Below are 16145 nucleotides of genomic sequence, written 5' to 3'. Positions count from 1 at the left end.
TGCAATGTTAAGTTCTATACAACCGAAGGAGGGATATAATGAACTGGGGTGCTGGGGTTTTTTTCCCCCGATGTCCTTTTTTTTTTTCCCAGTTGGGGGTGGGATTTAAGGAAACTTCCTGTAACTTCTAACAGTTGATCAAGCTCAACTGATCTAGTTGACTAAGTTATGGAACCTCACTGCTGTGAAACAAAGTGATCTGACTGGACTTCACTTACCAGTGCTGTTACTAACACAAGATTCTTTGGGTGTAGTACACATACCGCTTAATACTGTGTCTGGTATTCCTCTCAAAAAGTCTTATTAGTGGAAATGGAAATAGGTCTTAAGAGCTGTCTTTAAAATCACAGCCTTCACAGTGCATGCAGCATGACATTTCAATGGCAAAAATTGTGATCTGGTCCAAAAATTTTGTTGCAATTGCAGAATCTGTTCTGATCTGAGATTTGCTGCTCTGCCTCATGTAATGATTGAATCCGTGTGGCTGAGATAGGCTGTCCCTCAACTGAGAGGTCCTTTGGTCCTTCTCTTCATCCAGATGCAGACCAAGGCCTGCTAGGGTCTGAATTTTTGTCTTTTCTGGAAGCTGACCATAGCTGAAACTCCTTTCAGGGATGTGGCTTAGGGCTTAAGTACCTCCTGGAGAGGATAATGAAGGTGTTAACAGAGCCTGGGTTTGGCTGTGAGCAGCTGCTCCTGTCTTCTGTCTGACAGAGAATGTGCTTTAATGTAATTTGAGCAGGGGCTTTGTATATAACTGCAACACTGATTCTCACCTGTCCCCAGGTCTGTGTGAAAATGTGTGATCCCTCTAAAGGAGCAGCAGGTCAGAAGACGATAGCTGTATTGCTCCCTTGCCTCCTAGGCAAAGGAATAGTAAGCACAGTTGCTGAAGTCCGATCTCTCAGGTTAGTTTTGCATCATGTGTGTTGCCTGGGAGTTGTGTCATGATTTGTCCCCGGGAGACCCAGCTTGTTCACTTGAGTTGCAGAAAGTTCTTTGTGTTTGAAGTGACATATCTCTCCCCAAAACAGCTTTCCTGCTGAGTCCTCTTCTCAGAGAGTTCAAACCCCCCGCCCTGGGAACTCTGCCTATTTTTTGGGAGTATCTGGCCTCTCTGCAAAAGCCCAGACTGAGTTTCCAGCAGGAAGTTGTTTTCTGATTTGCTGTGCATGAAGCTGTCCTTCAGGACTAGCATACCTCACCTACCTGTAAACAGAAAATCCCACCATAGTTCTTGAAACTGCCAGGTCTCACTTCATGACTGGTTGTGAGTAAGGACAGTTCACACCCCAGAGGTGGCTGCCTTTAGTCTCACTGTTCAAATACATTTTATGTCTTGTAACCATTGGATGTCCCTTAATGTGTTGGGACTTGTCACTTTGTAACCCTGTTTATTCCTTCATTTGCTTGAAGGACAGAAAAGCTGGAAAATTCAGACCTGGAGTGTAGTTGATGTTTGCAAAAAAATAATTTTATTTTATTGAACATGATTATCCAGGAAGGTTAGAAAGCTTCTAACAAATTATAGTGAATATTCCTTGAATTTTTCATCCCTTTTGAAGATCTGAAAACCCTTCGTCAAAATGAAGCCTGAGAGATGTGGTCAGTCTGAAGCTGACAAGTGAGATTTGAACAGATGATTGTAGTATTTTTCTTGGGCAGAAACAATGGATGCCTCTGGGGTGACTGTGCCCAGAGCTTTTTTAAAACATGAAGATGGGTTATTTCTTCCTGTGTCTGTCTATAGTACTGCCTCTTTGCCCATTCTCTTTGTGATACCCTGGCCAAAGTAAACAGCCTCTGTGCAAAGCGTAGCATCAGTTGGAAGCTCAGGGCTAGGGTATGGTTTTGCTTAAGCAGAGAAGTACACAGATTTGTGTTTGCAGGTAGATTCATCTTGGTGTATCTCAGGTTTGGATTGGCCTTGTTGGTACTGGATTACAGTACACCAGAGAGGTTTTTCAGCTAAGTCTGTGTGCTTCTCTGTTGACCTTCCGTTTGATCTTTTTCCAGCATTAACACTCTTGTGAAGATCAGTAAAAGTGCTGGGTCTATGCTGAAACCTCATGCACCAAAACTTATCCCAGCCCTGCTGGAATCCTTGAGTGTGCTGGAGCCTCAGGTCCTTAATTATTTGAGTCTTTGTGCAACAGATCAGGAGAAGGTAAGTGCAATTATAATGAGAAAGTACCATCAGAACAAAAATAACAAAGATTTAAGCTTCATTCAGTGAACAGAAAAATAGCAGATTTGGTTGAGAGGTGTTCAAAGATGCAGAGAGAAGTAGCTAGTAAGTTATTAAAAAAAGTTTCATCATTGGAATATGACTGGATAAATGTGGGGATTTTTTTAAGAGTTAGGGCTGTTTTTTTATTGACTAGACCACCACATATTTCAGAAATTGAAGAGCAATCTTAGTAAGACCCGTTGTTAAATGTCAACACCATATACAACTGTGAAACAGGTGAAGAGAGTCTCTAATAATTATCTGCAGTATACCTGTACTGTCAAACCTTTCTGGTTTACACAGGGGGATAACTGCAAAGCTCACAACACAAGTTAGAAGGTGTGCCATAGTACTGTGGGCTGGAGGTGGACGTTGTCAGCACGGTGTCCATTAATCTGTCTCAAAGAAACTTATTAATCAGTAGTGGTCTTCTAGGAAAGTGACTGAAACCCACTGTTCAGAAGCAAATATAGCTAATTTCATTGTGGGGAGGGACTCCATCTTCTGCAAACTCAGTCCTTTGCCAATGAGAAAGGAGTGACCAGCAGGTCAGAGAGGAAATTTTCCTCCCCCCCTCCCCTGTGTGCATCAGGAATGGATTTTGGGTTGAATACGTGAGGTGGTAACTTACAGATTATGTCCTTTTTGCTGTTTTTATGTTGAGTTTACACTTGGTTTTGGTTTTTTCCTTTTTTTTTTCCTTTTTTTTAGGCTGCAATGGATAGTGCCAGACTTAGTGCTGTCAAGTCATCTCCTATGATGGAAACCATTAACATGGTAAGTACTTGATTCAGAAGGGTTCCAGTGTAAGGTATGTTGTAGGAGATGAATCGAAGTGGGAACTTTACAGAATACTTCTTCAGGGTTCATTTTATCATCACATTTCCATGGAGATGTCCACCTTCTTTTTCACATTCTGACTTCCTTCATCCTGTCACCACAACTTACTCCTCAGATCAGTTGTGAATAACCTTGGCTCCATTTGGAGTTGGAGGGATTATTTCTCCACCTCAAGACCTGTCTGCTCTGATAAAGAAGGCATACTGCAAGCACTGTCAGGAGCTGGTGTTTGGCACCATAGTTTCCTGCTGCTGGAGGAGGAGTTGCTGATGCACAGACACTGTGCTGTAGCGTCTGTCTTGGCAGAGCGCTCTGCCCTCTGTAAGAGCCTGTCCCTTCCCAAAGAAAACTCACTTTTCTGCTCAGGCACTGCACACAGCGAGGCGCATGTGAGCAGGCTGGGTGTGTGAGCATTGAGCTTTAGGAGAAGCATAGCCACCAGAGCTATTCTTTCTTTCTTGTGCTTATGGAAAATTATCAACAGCAAGCCTTCTTGTACATAGCAGCATGTGGAGCTGTGTTCTGGTGTCAGGTGGAGTGCTCTCTATAAATAGTGTGTAAAGCAGCTAGGAATGGAAGGCTCCATGAAAAAGCGTACTCACTACCGCGCATCAGGCTGCAGCAGCTGCTGCTGTCCCTCCTCCCAGGCCATGCCTTGCCTCTGCCAGACCTGCAGGAGGTGGCTGTGCTTCCTGGAGGAGAAGAGAAACAGGACGGAGTAGCATGAAGATGTCCTGGCTTATGAGCAACATTCTCTCTATTCCTGTATATTCTGGGGCTGGCTGGGAGATTATATGATATAATCTTCCCTTCCCCATATATATATATATGTAAAAAATATATCATAAATATATATATATATCATAAATATATAATCAATATATAATGATCTAATTCTCTTCACCATACCAGTGCAGGAGGGGGAAGTGACAGATGATAGGACTTCTGAAGCTAGGAGAGGCTTACCTTCAGTTTGTTTGTGACGCTTGAATTTGCAAGGATGGATCTCCCCCTACCCCTACAGCAGCACTTCACAGAGTGCTGGTAACATGAGGCTTTCTGTTTCACCCAGTGGTATTTTATTCATGGGAGATTAGAAACAATACCAGTAACATCCTTTTTGTACCTTTATGTCATTTATACCGCTTGTTTGTCTTGAGTTGTTCAAAAACTGTCTTGACTAGTTTAATTTCATTGTCTCATTTGGATGTGTTAATGCTTCAGGGTTTCAGGAAGTTGGGGAAATACTGGCTTTTGTCCTTGGACATGCACACCTTTGCATCTGTTTACTTCCCCAGAAGGAGTTCTTGCTGGTGTGTTGCTTTCAGAACAGTTGGAGTGCAGGAGGATGTCATTTCCAGCAAATGATAATTTTAGCGGGGTCAGCTCAGCACAGGAGTGGGACCGGAGAATCTGTATGTGGTGCTTTTTTCCCACCATGCAGCAAACTTGCATGACTCACCTGAAGAGACCAGCCTGCAGAACTGAGGCATGCCTCAGCTGGAAGTAGATCAGCTTACGTCAGCTACCATTACCTTTCTTACTTACTTTCTTGCTTTCTTTCTGTCTTTCTTTCTTCCCCCCACCCTATCCCTTGCCTTTCTCTAGGGCTTGCAGTATTTGGATGTGTCTGTCCTGGGTGAGCTGGTTCCTCGGCTGTGTGAACTGATCAAAAGTGGAGTAGGCCTTGGCACAAAGGTATGTCTGTGACTTTAATAGTCTATTTGGAAATGGAGACGGAACACAGAGCAGTGTCAATGTAAATATGGTTCTTTTGACTGTCTCTTTTAAAGTGACAGCTTGGGCTCATTCATACTGGAGTCATACTTGTGATTTTCTGAACGTGTGCTGCCTTAACCTCCCCTGTTAGCCACAATATGGCTCTTGGGCTCAGTGACACTTCAGTGGGGAAGGCTGCCCTTGATAGCTGTAAGTCTTTGAGAACCATCTATCCTGAGTGTGGGTCCCGGTAACTTTTTCGCTTCCTAATTCAATTCTTGTTACTCATTTGTTACAGACTGGTTTTCTGCTTCTGCCCTTGGCTCCTGGGATATCGGGGCAGAGGCTAGGTGGGCCTAGATCATGTCATACAAGTGCATGTAGCCCCGCAGCAAGTATTGACAGTAATAGCCAGGGGCTAATATTCTTGTATGTTACCTTTTTGTTTCCCTCCCCGCCCCCCCCCCCGCCCCGCAATCTTCCAGGGAGGCTGTGCCAGTGTAATTGTGTCATTAACCACACAGTGTCCTCAGGACTTAACACCTTATTCAGGTAAGGTTTGTTTCTAGTGTTAGGTTTTAATAGTGCTTTTTGTTGATGTTCTGTAGGTAGTATTTCCTCCCTGTTGGCCCTTGATTTTATCACAGGAATGATCTTTAGATGCATATTTTCCTTGGAGAGCTGTTTGAAGTTGTCTTGTCCGTGTAAGACTGGCATGCTAGGGGGTAGGTCCAGGGGCTGTTACATACCTCATCAGGGTGGAAGAGGCAGAGGAAGGAGTTGAGGGAATTCAATAATACCCGGCAAGAACAGGCAGAAATATTGCTAGACTCCCTTGGAGCGGGCTAACAATGCCTGTGTCAGTGCAGTGCTGTCCATAAGCACTTGTTCCTTGAACTGGAGCTATGGGAGGAACAGAAACAGGGACGTCTCTTCCCTGTGTCTCAGTCTTCTCTTTACAATTTACTGTGATTTGATAGTAGAAAGAAGGTCACCTTTCTGTTGCAAGATAGAAATAAAGCTGAAAGCATGATTAGCTGGGGTGCTTCCTTTCAGGAATATGAGCAGTCGTGGTGTGCAGGCTGAGGCTGGCAAAACGCTAGCCTCCACTGAGGCTTGCTGTGTTGTGCTATGCACTTGTTTAAACGTAAGGACCCCACAAGTATGTGACAAGTAAGAAGGCATAAAATCAGGCAATCTAATGAAATGCAGGCTGTTGTAATTCTTGCCACAGCAATGAAAACATGATACTTCTGATAAAGCAAAGTCTCTTCCAACAGGCAAACTTATGAGTGCTTTACTTACTGGCCTGACTGATCGCAACAGCGTGGTACAGAAGTCTTTTGCCTTTGCTATGGGGCATCTAGTCCGGGTGAGTAGGGGGTTGAGATTGTTTTAGGTTTTTTGTTGTTGGGGTTTTTTTGAAGTTTTTGAGTGAATTGAGTCTCTTCCCTGTTACAGACTTCCAGGGACAGTAGCACTGAGAAGCTGCTGCACAAACTCAGCAGTTGGTACATGGAGAAGGAAGGTATGTTGCTTTGGGGGCGTTCAGCTACAGAATACAGTGCAGAAAAAGTTCCTGTTGATAGCAGAAGCTAGTAAAGAAACATTGCTATATTGTGGTGCTTGGTTTCACTGGCTAATTCCCATGTATTGTTATATAATACACTGCATTTCTTTGCTTCTCAAGAGGCAGACCAAGCCGTTGAAGGCAAATCCTGCTTCCCAGTCATAATGTGTGATTGTTTTGCTCCTTCAGAGCCAGTGTACAGAACAGGCTGTGCTTTAACTGTGCATGCAATGGGACGCTACAGTCCAGACGTAGTGAAGAACCATGCCAAACATGTGCTGCCATTGGCTTTTCTTGGCATGCATGAGTTTCCTGATGAAGAGAAAGGAGACAAAGAGAATTCTACTCTGTGGACTGAAGTTTGGCAGGAAAATGTACCTGGTAAGTTGTGCTGAGTGCTGAAAGCTTTCTGGGAAGCAGGGAGGGAGAAATACCATGCTTTCTGGAAATCCATTTTGGAAATAGAGTTCTCATGGTAAAAAATTTGGGAAGCTTGTTTACATTTTCTTCCTTGCTAAAGATATCCTGTGTGAGTTTTGGCACGCTAGCTTCTTTACGAGTATTTAAAATAATAACGGGGGTGTTAATAGCTGGGGATACACAGACACAGTCAGAAGTATTTTAAGACTGTGAGGTACTGAATGCCACTGTAGTGGCCATGATTGTGGTGCAGATAGCTGGACATCTTTGGAAATCTTTATGCAAGCCTTTATGGGCTGCTGTACACTCTGAAGTTACTGGGGACTTTGGCCTTGGTTTCTGTGGAGATCTCTCTGATGCCTGTGTCTTTAACTTCAGTGAATGAGTCTGCTGTAGAAGGGCTATTTTGCCATGCTGTCTGTCTGTAGAGGAAAATCTGCGTGCATGGTGAAATGGTTTTGCTGGCTCCTTCTCTGACCTGATTTTGGATCTGGTCCCTCAGTGACGAGATCACTTTTCTGGAACTTCAGAAAGGAGCTGCAAAAAGTTTTACTGGTGACCTGTTCTCGTTAAAAAAAAACCCAAACAAACAACCCCACAAATTATATTCCTTATAAACAGGCTAACACAATGTCTGGTGTCTGCCATATGGAAGGACTGAGATGAGCTCTTGGTTAGATGTATGCTAAAGATTTTCTTTGGAAGCACCTGGGAAACAGAACCAAATCGGCCTGAGAGGAATTCTTAACCCCTTTGCCTGAAGTAGGCCATGCTGATATGTTTCATAGCCAAAATAAAAAAAGATAAATCTGTAATTGCTTTTTCTTTTTGCCTCTTTTTTTAAATAAGATCAGATTTTTGTTGGGTTTGTGGCAGCATTATGGTGTTTCTCTGTTTGCCACACAGGTACTCAGGGTGGCATCAGGCTGTATATGCAGGAGTTGATAGCCATTACCCAGAAGGCTCTGCAGTCCCAGTCCTGGAAGATGAAAGCCCAGGGAGCAGCTGCCATGGCATCAATTGCCAAACAGACAGGCTCCCTTGTACCGCCACATCTGGGAATAGTTATCTCTGCCCTGCTGCAAGGCCTGCCAGGGAGAACCTGGACTGGGAAGGTAAAAAAAGAGACTGGCACCTTGTGGATCACAGTGAACAGCAGCACACCACCCTTGGGCCAGGAAATGCGATGTTCTGTGCTGCAGAGCAGCATGTGTAGGAAGTCTGCCTTATGCCCTGCATTTAGCAGATATAAAAATGACATGGAGGATAAGTAGATAGAGTTCATGTGGCTTTAGTCGTTGGGTTCCTGCTTAGATTACTTGCATTGCACCATATTCTAGCCTTGAGGGGTACTAGCTTGTGCTGCACAGGGGTGCTGCAAGGCTCCTTTCCGCTGCCAGTTTACTGCAGATGGAAAGCCAAGTCCACTACAGCAGAAGTGGTAAGAGCCAGACATCACTTCTCTAGGCTGGTGTCATAGGCATATTTCCCCACTACCTCTCACAGCAGAGTACAAAGGTTTTGCTTGTACAGCAGGACTGTGCCATTTGTCTGTGTAGCATTTCTCAGTGCTATCTGTTTTACTTGTTGCAGGAGGAGCTGTTAAAGGCCATTGCCAGTGTCGTCTCTGCATGCAAGTAAGTGTCTTGAAAGAGGCGGTAGTCTCAGAAAGTGACATCTCAAAGAAGGAGGTTGTTGCACAATGTTGTTGCCTGTCTGGTGTTAGGGAGACTGAAAAGCACCATCCTGACCTTGTATCGGCATGTGAGGAGTCTCTCTCCATTCTGCTTGTCAACATGTGGGTCACTGGTGAGAGCTGGGAGGGGCAAGCGATGCTTCTGACAGACCTGCAGAGGTAACGTAGGGCAAGGAAGAGGGTGCTGAGAGGCCAGAATTGCAAAGAAGAAAGAAGAGCCTAAGGGGAAGGATGGACACCTTAAAGGGGAAAAGATAGGAAGAGGTAAATAGAAGAGTGAGGGGGAAAGTACGTCGGAAACATATGAGGGAAGACAGGAAAGAAACAGGGAGAACAGACAGGGTAAGAGCGAAGAAGAGCATGGGAGTGTAACTTCTGCTGTAACTGTTGGTAGGAAGCCCTGTGCCTGGACACAGGAATTACCTCCTGTCTGGGAGAGGAGTGGTGTTTGGGAAGGGATTAATGTGGGTCTGACAGTTTCTGTGTGCCATGTTTCAGTGCAGAGCTGCAGAAGTCAGTGCCTGGCCAGCCCACTGTCAATGATATTGTCCAGGCTGTCCTGAAAGAATGTCGGAAAGAGAATCTAAAGTATAAGATGGTGGCATTGCGCTGTGTGGCTGGGGTGCTGCAGGCAACGAACGAAGACCGGTTCCAGGAGCTGGCAGAGATCATCTTTCCCATGATAAAGAAGGTGACGGTTCAGTTTCTTGAGTTTGCCCTCTTTCGGTGCAAAAGACCCAAGTGGTGACAGTCCATCTGATGCTGGACACATGCCAGGTTTCTGCCCAGGAGGCTGCTGGTGTGAGGGATACCCCACACTCAGCTAGATCCCTGGTGCAACTGAAAGACTGTTTGTGAGCCCCATCAGGGCTTGTACCTGTGCTGCCCAAATTCTGAACTGGCCCAACTGTTCTCTAGGCAGAGCCCTTCCTCTGATGTACAGTGCTGCTCTGATACAGCATTGGAAGTTATTTCCTGGCTGCTCTACAGGCAGCAAGAGACTTGTAGGAAGCTGTGTTAGGGTGCTTCTGTTTAGTATCAGTAGTGCTTCACAGCTCTGCAAGTGGGACTGGTATAGCACAGGCAATATAGTTTGGGTGCAAGGCCAGAGAGCCTACCGTGCACTTCTGCAGGCTGCCAGCAGCGCCAGAGCTGCCGGTGGCTGTGGGGAGCCTGTGCTGCATCTGTGTGGAGGCACCAAGAGGTTACAGGACTGGTGGGCACAGAGTGCAAGGGAAGACTGAAATGCACTGAAGTGTGTGGCTAGCCTGCCATCCTCCTTCTGTCAATCATACTGCCCCCCGTGGTCTCTGCAGAACTCTCTGGAGAGCATGGGCTTGAGTTTACCAAAGCATGATGAAGAGGATGAGGACATGAGGGAGAAGGAGCTGCAGATGGAGTACCTGATCTGTGCCTTCGAGACCCTGGGCAAAGCTTGGCCAAGGAGCCCAGAGACACAGCGTAAGTCAGCTAATGGTGTGCGAAGCAAATTTTCTCAGCTCAAACTGTTTCCTCTTAAAATTAAGAAGGGAAGGAGGGAGGGACCTGGAGATGGTGTGAGGAGTAAGGAAGATTTTGAGGAGCTGCAGGTTCTTGCTGCCTGCAGCTTGCAAGATCTTCAGTGAGAAAGTTGCCTCAACATCTTTCCCACGGAGTAGCCCATCCTTGGGGAGCTTGCTTTAATGTCTTAAATTCACTTCACCAAACTGTTCTGAGTGTATGGAGACATGCAGAATGCCTGAGGTGGCTTGCTTAGTCAAAAGCAGCCTAGTTTTGCTGCTCACATTTATGTCTGCATTAAAGCTGTTAGAAGGTGGAGGAACTGGGTGTTCTGGGGGAAAAAAAACCAACCACCAACACCAAAAAACCAAATACGTTGCTTTTATTAGCATGCCAGAATGTGTAATGCAGCTGTTTATCTTCCAGTGGTTGTAAGGAGAGTGTTGATGTGATGGAGACTTTCAGAGTCCCTCATTGCAGGATGTTGACTTGGTCATATGCAGTGACTAGCTTGATGTCACTTGGAGGAGGAGCACAAGGAACACCTGGGAGACAGAACAGGAAGTGTTTCCCTTTGCCTTTCCCCACAGTAACACAATTACATTCTTATTTTTCTGTAGGTTGCTATCGCCAAGAGTTTTGCAAGTTAATGTGTGACCGTCTGAAACTCAGCACATGGAAAGTGCAGCTTGGAGTGCTACAAGCCATGAATATATACTTTCAAGGGTAATTCTCCTTTCTGCAATCCACTTTGTGTCTTTTCTTTGTTGCTTCAAACTGTTTAATGAAATTGAAGATGACGCTGGATTCTCTTGAGGAAGTCAAGCTGACTTCTGCCCGTGATACAGCATGTCTGACAGAGTTTCTGTATTTGGCAGGCTTATGCTGTTTGAGGAGGAGCAGTCAGACCCTGTGGCTTTGACAGAAATACTGTTGGAAACTTGTTCGTCTATCACACATTCTTTAGGTAAATGGACTTTTCCTGGTTTGTGGTTGATAATTAATTGCTCATTAATACATTCCTCCTGCGGGGGTTGGCTGGTATAGGGAGTGCAGCATAAGCATAAGCTCTCAGAGATGACATTTTGCTTTTCCTTGCACTGCACTGTGGTTATTCCGGTGTTGCAGTAGCTGTTCAGGACAGTACTGTGCAGGGTGCTGTGCACAGAGAAGTAAATTGGTGTGGTGCAAAAGAGTTCTGAAAGGGGAAGGAGAGGCAGACAGCAAACTGCAACCTCTCAGGTATGCAAATTGGAAGCATGGTAATTTTCAGAATGCAGAAGATGGACCCCACCTAATCCAGCTGTTACTGATTTAATGAATCACAAGCTTTCTGCTCCAGTTCGGACTTCTTGGATACATATGCATTGGAAAGACTCAAAATTTTCTCAGACAGCTAGCGCATGAAGCTCCGAGGCTTTGAGGCAGTTTGTGTTCTTCCTGGGCCAAGTGCCCATGGGGCTGTAAATGCTGCCATGTAATGCTGACGGTTGTGGGGCTCTTCATTACTTTGGTAGTGTTTCTGCTTGTCCTGTGACTGTAACAGTGTCCCAAGTCTCCTCATACCCACATGTGGCTACCAATCCAGAGACCCCTTTGGAGAAAGCTTCTTTGTAGCTATGAGTCCTCCTGGAATGAGACTCTAAGCAAGATTTTACCTCAGGAGACCAAATAACTTTTTGTGTCAAGCTTGTGCTTCTTGGCATAGAGTACCCTCACTTAATGGTACTTGTTAAAATTTGGATGGTTTATAGCCATTACAACTCACCAGAAGAACAGGCTGTTAGCGCACAAGTTGTGTGTCATCACGCTGCAGCTAGGCCAGCATTGTTCCCTTTCAACCCATGCAAGCACTGCAGTAGAGGCAGAGGAGACGCACAAGGTTTAGCTGACTCATCAGCCTCTAGTTGGTCACTTGCTGCCATTCAGCTGTGTCTAACTGGGGAGCAGTGCAGACTGCCGGCACAAATGAGCTTCAGTGAGCTGTGCTGACAGGAGTGGTCTGGAGACTACGGTGGTGACTGCTCTTTGTACAGTTAATGTGCCTTTGGTTCTCAGTGTGGTTGTGGGTTTTTTTTGTTTGTTTGTTTTTTAAATCCCTCAGAAAACAAAAGTTACACGTCCATAAGAACAGAAGCTTTGTCTGTGATACAGCTGCTGCTCACCAGACTGCAAGGTGAGACTTTTTGCTTGCCACCTGGGAGAGCCTCTTGTTTGGTAAAGAAGGCACTTGGCTGTGTGGCCTGGAGCCCTGGAGAGATGGTGTTACCTTCTGCTTGCAGCACTGGGTGGTTTTAGGGTGGTTGGGACTTGGAGTTCTGTGCTTGGTGACTCCGGAAACTTGGTTTGAAGTACCTGTGGATAAACTCAAGGTCTGAAGTACTGTTGGATACTCCTTGGGTGAGGAAAACATCCAGCAAGGAGGGTCCCAGGGAGAGCACACAGGACTGAGCGTGTAGTCAGATTCTGCTCTGTGTGCGAGCTCCGCAGAAGGGAGAGCTGCTGTTTGTGCAGAAGAGTAGTTTCTACCCTTTCAGTGCCAAGTTTAGTTCCTCATTCTTTAGGATTTAAACCTCATGGAACTTGAGAGAATTAGTCTAGTTAGGTCTCAAGGTCATGCATTTCCGCAGTCGTTCTGTGGTAAACGTTTCCTTTGGATTTCTGTTACGCTTTTCATGTTTCCTGTATTCCAGCAAAAATCTTACACTACATGGAGCTGTTGTGAAATGGGAAACATTTGGGTTTTCAGGCCCTTGTTTTCACATTACAGTCCTAAGACAGTAAGCCTAGTCTGAACAGACCTGACTCCCTGTGCAGGAGGCAGCACCGTGCACCCAAGCGTCCAGTTGAATTTGCCTGCTCCTAGAAGAGCAGCGTGGACTGCAGGTGAAATGCTGAAGCAGTCACTCTTTCAGCCTGTCTGGGGATGGAGATGGCCTTTTGGGTTTTTTTGGCATTCTGGTATTTATGTCAAGTGTCTTATCTGTCTCTACACAGAAGCTCAACAGTGGGAAAGCCTGACACCAGAAAGCAGAGAGCACCTCATTCATTCGTTGTCTACAATGGCATCAGACAGCAGACCCGAGCTACAAGAGAAGGCATTTATATTGAAGAAAACACTTGAAAAGCTTGACTAAGTTGTAAAACACAAAGTGCCATGTAAAACAAAAAGAAAAAGTGCAGTGGTCTGAAAACCAAGTGGAAAAATGAAGATTATTCTGTAGCATGCATCATTCCTGGCCAAAATAGAAAATGCCTTATTCTTTTCCCCATTAATGTTGGTTTTACTCTTTTAAGCTGATGGTTAGTTCTTTTATCAGTAAATACCTCTAACAATCTGCCCTAGAATGTTTATAAATGTGCAACATAAAAAATGTTGAGGGCAAGATGCTTTTTTTTTCTTTACATCGGCAAAAGAATGTTACTCGGATCCCCTTTGTACTTCAAAGGAATTGTTGAAAAATGACCAGCACAGGAAGTGAAAAGCATATTTGATTTTCACTTATGTCATGTGTTACCTGGTGTCTGAACAGTAAATCTTCAGGACTCTGCAGCAGAGCTAGTGCTTTTATCTTTAGAGAATGAAATGCTTTCCCTGATGAAGCCTGTGTTAAACTTCTGTGGCTTCCCAGGGGCAGGGTTTCCTCTGATACCCACCACTGCTTCTCCTGCATGCTCCTCCCTTGCAGCCCGTTGTCTGTGAGTTATGAAAGGCAGAGTACTGTTAACTTCACTCCTTCCTCCTTCTCTGACCTCAACATGGATTGACCGAGACTATGCCTCCCCCAGCTAGCAACCTCGGCCTCCCAAACTTAAATGAGAATTTTTTTCCTGAAAGGATGCACAAGAGAGCACTTTACTGAGCTGTGTGGGACAAAGTTGGGCCTAGTTGGTACCCAGGCAGAACACTGCTCTTCTCAAAATTGTTTTGCATGGACACTCCTCAGCTGCAGGAAGAAAAAAAAAAAAAAAAAAAAAAAAAAGGAGAACAATCTTTTCTAGATATGTTTTTGAAGAGTGTTTGAAGTTTCCAATGACATGTCTTTCTAATAGTGGTAATGTTTTATTCCCTTCCTGTTCGTAACCCTGTTCTTGCTTTGGAAACCTGTAATGATTTAAACTTGTCGGTATTTGTAAGAAACTGAATCACCTGTCATTTCTCAGCAGCCCAAGTCATGCTGGTTTCTCAGAAATACTTTTTTATTTGCACTTAAGAAGAAAGATCATACCTGCATTAATGTGGAGTAAAATTGCTATATGATGATGTGGCCATGCTGCCTGTTTCCTTTTTGCCCTCCTCAGATAAAAGACAAACCTGACCACTATAGCAACAGACTTTTAACAGTGTAAAGTATAGCACTGCACCATAATCTGACCAGTACGTGTACAGCTTTTGGGGATAAATGCTTTGCTGATGGTGAAATACAATCATTAGTGTGGGCAATGGCTTTCAGCATAGGAAGGCTTGTTTCTTTTCTTACAGTCTGCAGCTCCTTCCAGATGCGATCTGTCAGGGAGAGGACTGCTCAGATAACATCACGTTTCCTCCATGCCCATTTATTCAAAATCAGGTATGCAGTACCTACTTTTCCCTCAGGTGCCATTTCCCATTCAGTGTTTTCTGGTACTGTAACAATCTCGTCATCTTGACTTGCTCTCCATGGGAAGGGAGGAATGTAATTTGTGCACACCTGTTAAGAACACGTCAGCAAGAAATGGGCAGAGCTGTCCCACTGTGGCTCTCCTGTAGCAGAAACCTCAGCGAGCACTATTGCATTGTACACTAGAACTGGTCAGTGGGCAACTCCTTGGTGCTTGGGAGCTGGTGCTATAACGTTTTGATTTACACTTTGTTGCAGGGAGCTGCTCTTTGTTTATGTGTAGTTTGAACTATTGAGCACAGTGTATGTTTTAAAATTTTACTGGGCAAATCACCCTGCGGTATCTTTAAAAATTTGCTTACCATGACAGTGTCATGAGTGCTCCTTTTTTTTTTGTTTTAGATGAGTATTACCAGTTATGCTTTGCTGTAGCAGTTCATTGTCTGACTTGGTTTTTTTTCGTATTGGTGAGTGACAGTAACAGAAAAGCAAGAGCCTCCATGTCTCTGGTAATCTGAGTTTTCACTGTGGACTGGAGTAATCAGAGGCAATGCCTAACACGGTCAGATGACCGCAAGTAGAATAACTGTAATTGCTATCAATAGCAACCTGAATTTCTGTATTGGGGATTTACACTAGAGGGAAGAGCATATTCTAGGAACTCTACAAACAGCTGGATTAACATCTCTGGCTAAGAGTGTTAGGAAGGTTAGAGATGGTATAACACTTTCTGAGTCACAAAGCAATATGTCTTTCTCGTGATTACAGAACAGATTCAGAGCTCCTCTCTAAAGCACGTGCCTATACACAAAACCTACCTGTACAAAAGTTAATTCAGTCAGAGGTTTGATTTCTACCCCCCTCACATTTGTAAACTTGACAGGATTTAAGAAAAAAAAAATAAATAATGAATAGATGTGGCCTTCCTAGAGTTTTTCCTCTAAATGTGATTGCACTATGTAAAACACACTGTACTTTGCCCAGTGCGGGCATTTCTTGTGCTGCTGCAATGCTTTGTATACCTGGAGTGCAGTGCGCAGACTTGACTCTAGCACTCACATTCTGACTTACAAGCTGTTGCTTAAATGGATGTATATTGAGAAAAGTTTTCTAACGTTGCAAGATCTCCATCAAATTCACTGCAATCTGTGCTGTCAAAAGTATGTGAATGGTCTGACTGAAAGAAAAACCCTCTTGCTTACCAAAAAGGTAAAACTAAATAAAGCTGCATGACCTGTTCTTTGAAGTGACTGGTAGTGGTTTTTTCTCCCACTGCAAGTGTTTTACAGTATTCAAGTGGAGCACTGGGCCATCCCAACTGTGGGTATCAGCTGTCCGGGCAGAATGCATGTGCTGCGGACTGCAACACCTGGTTAGGAGGAACTGTGTCAGGTTGCCTTTTAAGCAACAGCTTTGTCTCTTGCAACCCAGCAGTGTTAATTACAGAACATGTATACAGAAAATGGAATACAATTATGTATATATATGCATGTGTATATATATATGCAAGATGAGACCACGAGATTGAAAGTTTACATTTACTTTAATGATATTTAAGAACATAACATT

The 16145-nt window shown here is 44.4% G+C and overlaps 1 protein-coding gene across 3 annotated transcripts in view; it reads left to right on the top strand.

The window, feature by feature from the left end:
- Positions 1 to 15822, top strand: part of ECPAS (Ecm29 proteasome adaptor and scaffold) — a 71672-nt gene extending 55850 nt beyond the window's left edge. For all 3 annotated transcript variants that reach the window (XM_055698319.1, XM_055698318.1, XM_027808480.2), the window contains exons 34-49: positions 787 to 908; positions 2017 to 2167; positions 2942 to 3007; positions 4679 to 4768; positions 5275 to 5341; positions 6070 to 6161; positions 6251 to 6317; positions 6549 to 6740; positions 7686 to 7894; positions 8373 to 8416; positions 8974 to 9166; positions 9792 to 9936; positions 10596 to 10701; positions 10854 to 10942; positions 12080 to 12151; positions 12973 to 15822. In XM_055698319.1, the coding sequence (XP_055554294.1) occupies positions 787 to 908; positions 2017 to 2167; positions 2942 to 3007; positions 4679 to 4768; positions 5275 to 5341; positions 6070 to 6161; positions 6251 to 6317; positions 6549 to 6740; positions 7686 to 7894; positions 8373 to 8416; positions 8974 to 9166; positions 9792 to 9936; positions 10596 to 10701; positions 10854 to 10942; positions 12080 to 12151; positions 12973 to 13112 (1845 nt within the window). In that variant the 3' untranslated portion in view covers positions 13113 to 15822. The remainder of the gene's footprint in view (positions 1 to 786; positions 909 to 2016; positions 2168 to 2941; positions 3008 to 4678; positions 4769 to 5274; positions 5342 to 6069; positions 6162 to 6250; positions 6318 to 6548; positions 6741 to 7685; positions 7895 to 8372; positions 8417 to 8973; positions 9167 to 9791; positions 9937 to 10595; positions 10702 to 10853; positions 10943 to 12079; positions 12152 to 12972) is intronic.
- Positions 15823 to 16145: the final 323 nt, after the last annotated feature.

Source organism: Falco cherrug, chromosome Z, assembly GCF_023634085.1.
Source record: "Falco cherrug isolate bFalChe1 chromosome Z, bFalChe1.pri, whole genome shotgun sequence".
Lineage (NCBI taxonomy): Eukaryota > Metazoa > Chordata > Aves > Falconiformes > Falconidae > Falco > Falco cherrug.
Note: the sequence above shows the minus strand (reverse complement) of the source record. Positions and strands in the feature narration are given on the sequence as shown.